This window comes from Gavialis gangeticus, unplaced genomic scaffold (genome assembly GCF_001723915.1).
Source record: "Gavialis gangeticus isolate Ggan-Ray unplaced genomic scaffold, GavGan_comp1, whole genome shotgun sequence".
Taxonomy (NCBI): domain Eukaryota; kingdom Metazoa; phylum Chordata; order Crocodylia; family Gavialidae; genus Gavialis; species Gavialis gangeticus.
The window spans coordinates 47,548,931-47,555,375 of NW_017729004.1; the positions used below are offsets into that span (position 1 = coordinate 47,548,931).

Here is a 6,445-nt window from a genome sequence, read left to right on the forward strand (position 1 = left end):
ATAGAATTTATGGGTATTTGTGATTGGTTATTGTGGTAGAAGTTGGATCCAGTGAGAGAATGCTGCATGTGACTTGTTTTACTTGAGGAGGCCATTGCACATCAGCAACCATATGGATGTTGGCAGAGGAGAAACCTGTGTCCATTGGCAAGGAGATCCAAGACAACTGTGGTTATTCTTTCACTACAGCCTTCATCCACCTTCTCAGCCTTTGAGAAGTATGCCTTCTTGATGCTCCTGCTCCACCACTGAGGCCTTTGTTATGTTGTGGTGGACTGCCCTTTGTCTGATACCTCACCTTTAACCTTACTGCCATGGGTGACCCTACCAGAAATACAAGATTCCCAATGGTGCTGCTCTCAGGGTCATCAGTAGCATTGTTAATCCACTGGTAGCAGGCCACACACAAGCACACACACACACACAAACATGCACACACCTACATATATGCACACATGCGTGCATGCATGCACACTTAAGAAAGATCCCACCTTCACACAAATTTCTGCACCATGAATTAACTACAAATGACCTTTTTAAGATATCTGTATTAACTGCCTAGATCAGCTCTACACTCATCACAATAGGCTGGGCAAGTATCATGCATAAGGAGGCTGATCAGATACCCCTTTTAAAAGGTAAGGAAGCTGAGACAGAAAGAAATATTAAATAGTATGCCCAAAGATGCAAATCACAGCTTTGGTAACAGAACCCAGACCTTCCAATCTTTTACTTTACTAAGACACTCTGCTTCTTCTTCCCTACTCCAGCAGCCTGAGTTACAACACAACAAAACACGGCAAAATATTAGTAAAACTCCTCTCAGCCTTAACAAAGATGAAAGCTATTTGAATCATTTATGGGCTGAAGAAAGAAAGGAAAGAAGGATTATGGAATAAGAGCTAGGTCTGATTTATTTTTAGAATGAGACAATACAAGCAACTGATAACATTGTCTAAAAATACAATTTGGGGGCTTTATACGCCTTGTTCCTCCTCAAAATTCTGACATTTTTACTTAAATATCTTTTTTCCCTTTCCATTTTGTACAAGGCAGCCTTCTGAAACACATTTTTTCCTTTTCATTTCAAGTAGAACAGTGGTTGTCAACCAGTAGTACGTGTACCCCTAGGGATACTCAAAAAGGGTCTGGGGGTACAAAGGGGCTCCTGCCACTGCACATGCCCCAGCTGAGGTTTGGGGGTCACATGCACCCCCAATCCATACATGGGGAGCAGAAAATTGCCGCTGCACACTGAGCTTTGTGCACCACTGCAGCTGCCTTGGGAGTTGTGCAATGCCACATGCCTGCCTCCGCTGAACTGTGTTGCACCTCCCCCTGCCCACCCGGCAGTGGGACACATGTGGTCCCAGGTGCACCACTCCCAGGGCAGCTGCAGCAGCGCACAAAGCCCAGCACACAGCAGCAGCCACCTCTGCCCCATGTACAGATTGGGGGGGCACGTACTCCCCAGGGCTCTGCTAGGATGTGCACAGAGGCGGGAGCCCCCTTGTGCCCCTGGATGAGCTTTTCAGGTTCTGATTGTCCCACAACCCAGCCCAGCTAGGGCCCCATTCACCCCAGCCCCTGCCCCTGCCCCTGTCTGTGCCCCACTCCCTCCCTCACCATGGAGGCCTCGATCTGACATACACCCCTCCCCCCCGTGGCCCTTTCCCCTCCCCCACAGACTTACCTGCACATATACACTCAGCCCCCAAAATAATCTTAATATAAAGGGGTACATGAGCTGAAACTGAGACAGAAGCAGTACACTTGTTAAAAAAGCTTGAAAACCCCTGAAGTAGAAGCTCCAGCATGATAAACATTACACTTCAAGTAATACCAGAACAAATCTGGAATCACCTAATTGACCTTAGTTGAGTTACTCCAAATTTATATCTGTGCAAGTATATGAGAGCAGGATCTGACACTATGTTAGGCAAATATAAAAAGGTCTGACCTGTGTTCTTTGACAACAAGAAATATACATGCATAAACAGTTTCACCACACTACTGGTTTTGCCACCCCCATTTTAAAAATAGGGAATCTCTCTGGTATAAAAGTAGTTTGTTTCTAGCAGCTGAAGCTTAAGTTCACCCAACGTATTTGGTGTATGATATCCAAACAGAATTTGTTTTCTATGTAAACATGCATGCAGCTCTGCGCAAATACTCACGGTACCCAAGCTGAGAAACAATAAAGCTGTACTCTTCAACATTATGGATACTCGCCAAATCTCCATCCTCCTTCCTACAAAAAGTTAGGGCATCTTTCCATATTTTGAGGTCTTTGTGAATTAGGTAACAGTGACCCGCATATGACATCCATTGAGTAGGACACGTAATAGGCATATCAGTCTCTGAAATAAAAGCAATAGTGAAAAGTTTCAGAAAGAAAGAAAAGTTTATTTTCATTTGTTGAGCACATCTGTCTGATATTTTGTGCTGCACTTGTGGTAAAAAAAAACAAGACTAAATGAGAACAAATGAACTAAAATATTTTTTTAAATGTGAACATAAATAAAAAAATATATCCCAAAACACCACATTGATGAGATTACAGAGTAAGTGATCAAAGCTAAGGAAATGCCATAATTAAAGAAGTCTGCACACCTTTAATTCAGCATCTTTTTGTGTATTTGGATATGGTCTTTAATAAACCAGCTCTTTAAGTTAATTTCTCCCATGCATTTCTCACTTTTCAACAATCAAATCAGAATTTCTCTTTATCTTCTATATTGCTTGACCCATCCTGAGGGGCTAGTTCTCAAAAACTGTATGCATGTGAGTAAATTCACTCCTGCATTTAAATATGTTATATGAGCCCCATACGTCAGCTTAGAAGAGATAAGTTGCTCTCTTGCAACAAGGGAAAAAACAAAGAATTAAATTATTCCTTTAGGAATCCTTTATAAAGAATCCACTAAGAAAATTGGGCACCAAAAGCAAATAACATGTTTTTAATGGTTTCTAAACTCATTAAATGAAACAGCACTAGAGAATTGTCAGTCCTCCTGTTCAGTAAACTCCATAATACAACTGAGTTTTAGGGGGGCAACCCATCAAAAAGTCATAATAAACAGAATGTAAATATTTAGAAAACAGTTATGATTTTGGTTGCACAGAATTTATCATTTTCATACCTTTTAGCAAAAACAAAATTCTGTAGACTAAAACAAGAGCAGCAGACTTCTAGAAATTCCAAGAAGACTTTGCCAGAGTTCCAAGATTTTATAATGTATATTGCTCTGTAGGAGAGGGGATGTGTTCAGCAGAAGAATCAAGAGGTCATACTCTGAAAATAACTCATTGGGCACTGACAGCTATGACCAACTAATCCCAGGTTGTAACTACTAATCCAGTTTCAGGTATGATGGTTTAGACAAGTAATAATCCTGCCTTGAACAAGGAACTATATTAAATGGCCTCCTGAAGTCTCTTCCACCCCTACATTTCTGTGACTCTATAAAGCACAATGCTGATTACCATACAATTGCCATTAGAAAAACACACATTTATAGCTAGCTAATAAACATAGCCTGCAACTTTGTTGTAGGCCACTGAACATTTATCAGTGTATTTTTGCATACGTTGGATTCCAATTTTGGAAAATCTATAAAACTCATTCAACATCCCTTTCTCCATAACAGACATGTAGCTGTGATGATTTAGTCAGGAATGATCCTGCCTTCAGTGGGGGGCTGGACTAGATGACTTTGAAGTCCTTTCCAGCCTACTTCCCTATCATCCTATAGTCTTTGTTTTGCCAAATATTGAAAATGACTGCCAGCAGGTAAGTCTTGGATCCACATACAATCAAAGACCTCATTAAACTTGAGGAGTATGCCAAATACTCCTTTTTCAGACACAACAGAAGGAGGCTGGGAATTTACAGCTCAAGACACTAAAGCTGTCACACTGCTAGTTAAGATGATCTTAAACCCTGTACCTACTGACCATCTACATTAAAAATCCCTGAACTTGTAGCAAAACCCCCAGTTTTTCTTTTTTTTTTTTTAATTTTGAAATGCATTCCCACCCTTCCCCAACTCTCTCTGACTTTTTCTCTCCCTCTCTATTCCCTATAGATAAGTATGAGTAAGCTAAGACATAGAGTAAGCTAAGACATGGTATAAGCTTTAGCAATTTTATAGCAAGTTTTTTTTCCTTTCTCTCTCTTTCTTTGATCCACTGTTTTATATTGTATAATTATTATGTTTATATTGATTTTTACTGCGTGATTACTGTTTTACTGATTTTTACTGTTTTTTTTCTATTTATACTATATAATTTAGGCCTACATGTGTAAGATAGTAAAGTTAATGTCAAGTTATGTCAAGTTTCCATTTTGTATGTCAAGCCTCCATCTTGTGTCCTCTCCCCAGGTGTAACCTATGACTCAGTCTCATGTAAATTGGTTCCTGAGTGAATGGGGATGAATGAGGGTGCTTGAGATACAATGGTAGCAGGCCTCTACTGAATAATCAGCTCAACGACTGGACCATCAGCTCAATGACCCAACCATCACTCTGCATTGACCCTCCCTTGCTCAAGATTTGGAAGACAAAGACTGCTGCAGAAACCTGCAGGAACCCACCATTTCAGACACCTGAAACTGCATGTCCTAGCCTGGAGTGCACATGCTCAGTACACCAGGGGCTGATCCTTGCCTGGGCATGCCCCTGCCACTAGGGTCATAGAAGATCTTCCCCTATAAAAGGGGGCAGTGAAGACAGACCCAGTGAGACACCCTCTCTAATATGGACTAGCACCATGCCACACCACCTATTCACCCAGAGGCCTTACCAGCGATAGCCTCTGGACAACACCTTGCTGGAGAAGACCCCAACTGGCCAATGAGGATCAACTCACAGCCCAGGATAGGTAGCTATCACCCATCTCCCTTCCCCAAACAAAGGACCTGGACTGTGTCCCTACCCACCTTGACTTCAATTCCTCCACCAATTCTTTTTCTCTCCTGCTACCATTGTGTGTGTGTACACGTGAGTGCCTGTTCATGTGTGTGTGTGTGTCTGTAGGAACCAATAACTTTGTGGGGCTGTGTGGTGGGTTGTCTATTTAATAAACCTGTTATTTTGAAACCCCAAGTTAGGTTTTTGTCTTATTGACCTCCTAACCCTCCCTCCTTGATTCGCCAGCTATCTCCCAGCTTTCTGCCTGTTTCCTCGCTCAGTCTCCCAGCTTTCTGCTTCTTTGTTTCCTGCCTGTTTCCTCCTTTCCACCACTTATCTGCTGCCCGATCTCCCAGCTTTCTGCCTTTCGGTTTCCAGCCCCCCACCCTGATCTCCCAGCTTTCTGCCTCTTTGTTTCCCAGCTGTCTCCTCCTTGCCACTGGGCTTTTTCCCTTGCTTCTACCCTGGCACCAGGTGACCCCGAGTAGCCACAGGGCACATTAACCCTAAGTAACCCCAAACCCCAGTGACCTCAAGGAACTATGGGGCCACTTGACCTTAAGTAACCCCAGCTTCCCCTCCAGTCTGCTGGTTCTAATCCTGGCCCCAACGACTTTCACTCATTTTTCCCTCTCTCATCTTAACCCCCATCCATCTCCCTCCTTACCCTCCTTCTGGAAATTTTGACCCTTGATTACCCCTCCCATAGTCACCAAGCACCCTAAGTACCCCAAGTACCCGCAGCGCACACATACGCACCATACCACCCAAGTCAGGAACTCATGTGTGTGTATGTGTAGGTGTGTGGTGTGTGTGTGAACTGGCAAATATATCGTCGTGTGTGGTATACAAATTAGTAATCTGTTTATGTGTATTGAGTGTGTGAGTATTGACAACTGATTTTTGTCTATTTTTTGGTGTGTATAGTGTGTATGTGCTTGAATTGGTGATAAGAGTACATGTGCTTAGACTAATAATCTTGGATGTTGTATGTGCCCAGGGTATGCGCATGCACCTAATTGATTTTTGTGTGTATATATGTGCAATAGGGTCACTCCCTCCTGTCTAACAGTGCAATTTTGAGATCCTGAGAGTTGGCCTGACCCAACAGAAAAACAAACTCAATCCCTGGTACCAGTCAAGCCCTCCTCCTAGTCTACACTTATATTCAACATTTGGAACTCAGCCAGGCTTGAATGATCGTTAACAGTGGAAATCAACCAGAAACGATCCCACTTCTTCCTGATGCTCCTTCAGCAACTTTTTTGCCCTGTTGCACTTTACTAATTATATGGAGTAAGGACAGAAAGTATCTGCAGACAAATTCTTAGAATTTCCCATGCTAATATAGACAACTTTGCAAGGTGCTGAACTTTTGCTTTACTACATGGGCCAAAAAGCCAAACAAGACTTAAGATAATTAAGATGTGCACAAGCAAGACAAGTCAGCATGTAGAAGTCCTAGTCCCAGACGGCATATTCTACATTTGACTATGATTCATAGATTCATAGATTCATAGATTAAGGGTCGG

The 6,445-nt window shown here is 42.4% G+C and overlaps 1 protein-coding gene across 2 annotated transcripts in view; it reads right to left on the reverse strand.

Moving 5' to 3' along the window:
• Nucleotides 1-6,445, reverse strand: part of LOC109291349 (macrophage mannose receptor 1-like) — a 121,818-nt gene that overhangs the window by 90,672 nt on the left and 24,701 nt on the right. For both annotated transcript variants that reach the window (XM_019508330.1, XM_019508329.1), the window contains exon 7: nucleotides 2,178-2,360. In XM_019508330.1, the coding sequence (XP_019363875.1) occupies nucleotides 2,178-2,360 (183 nt within the window). The remainder of the gene's footprint in view (nucleotides 1-2,177; nucleotides 2,361-6,445) is intronic.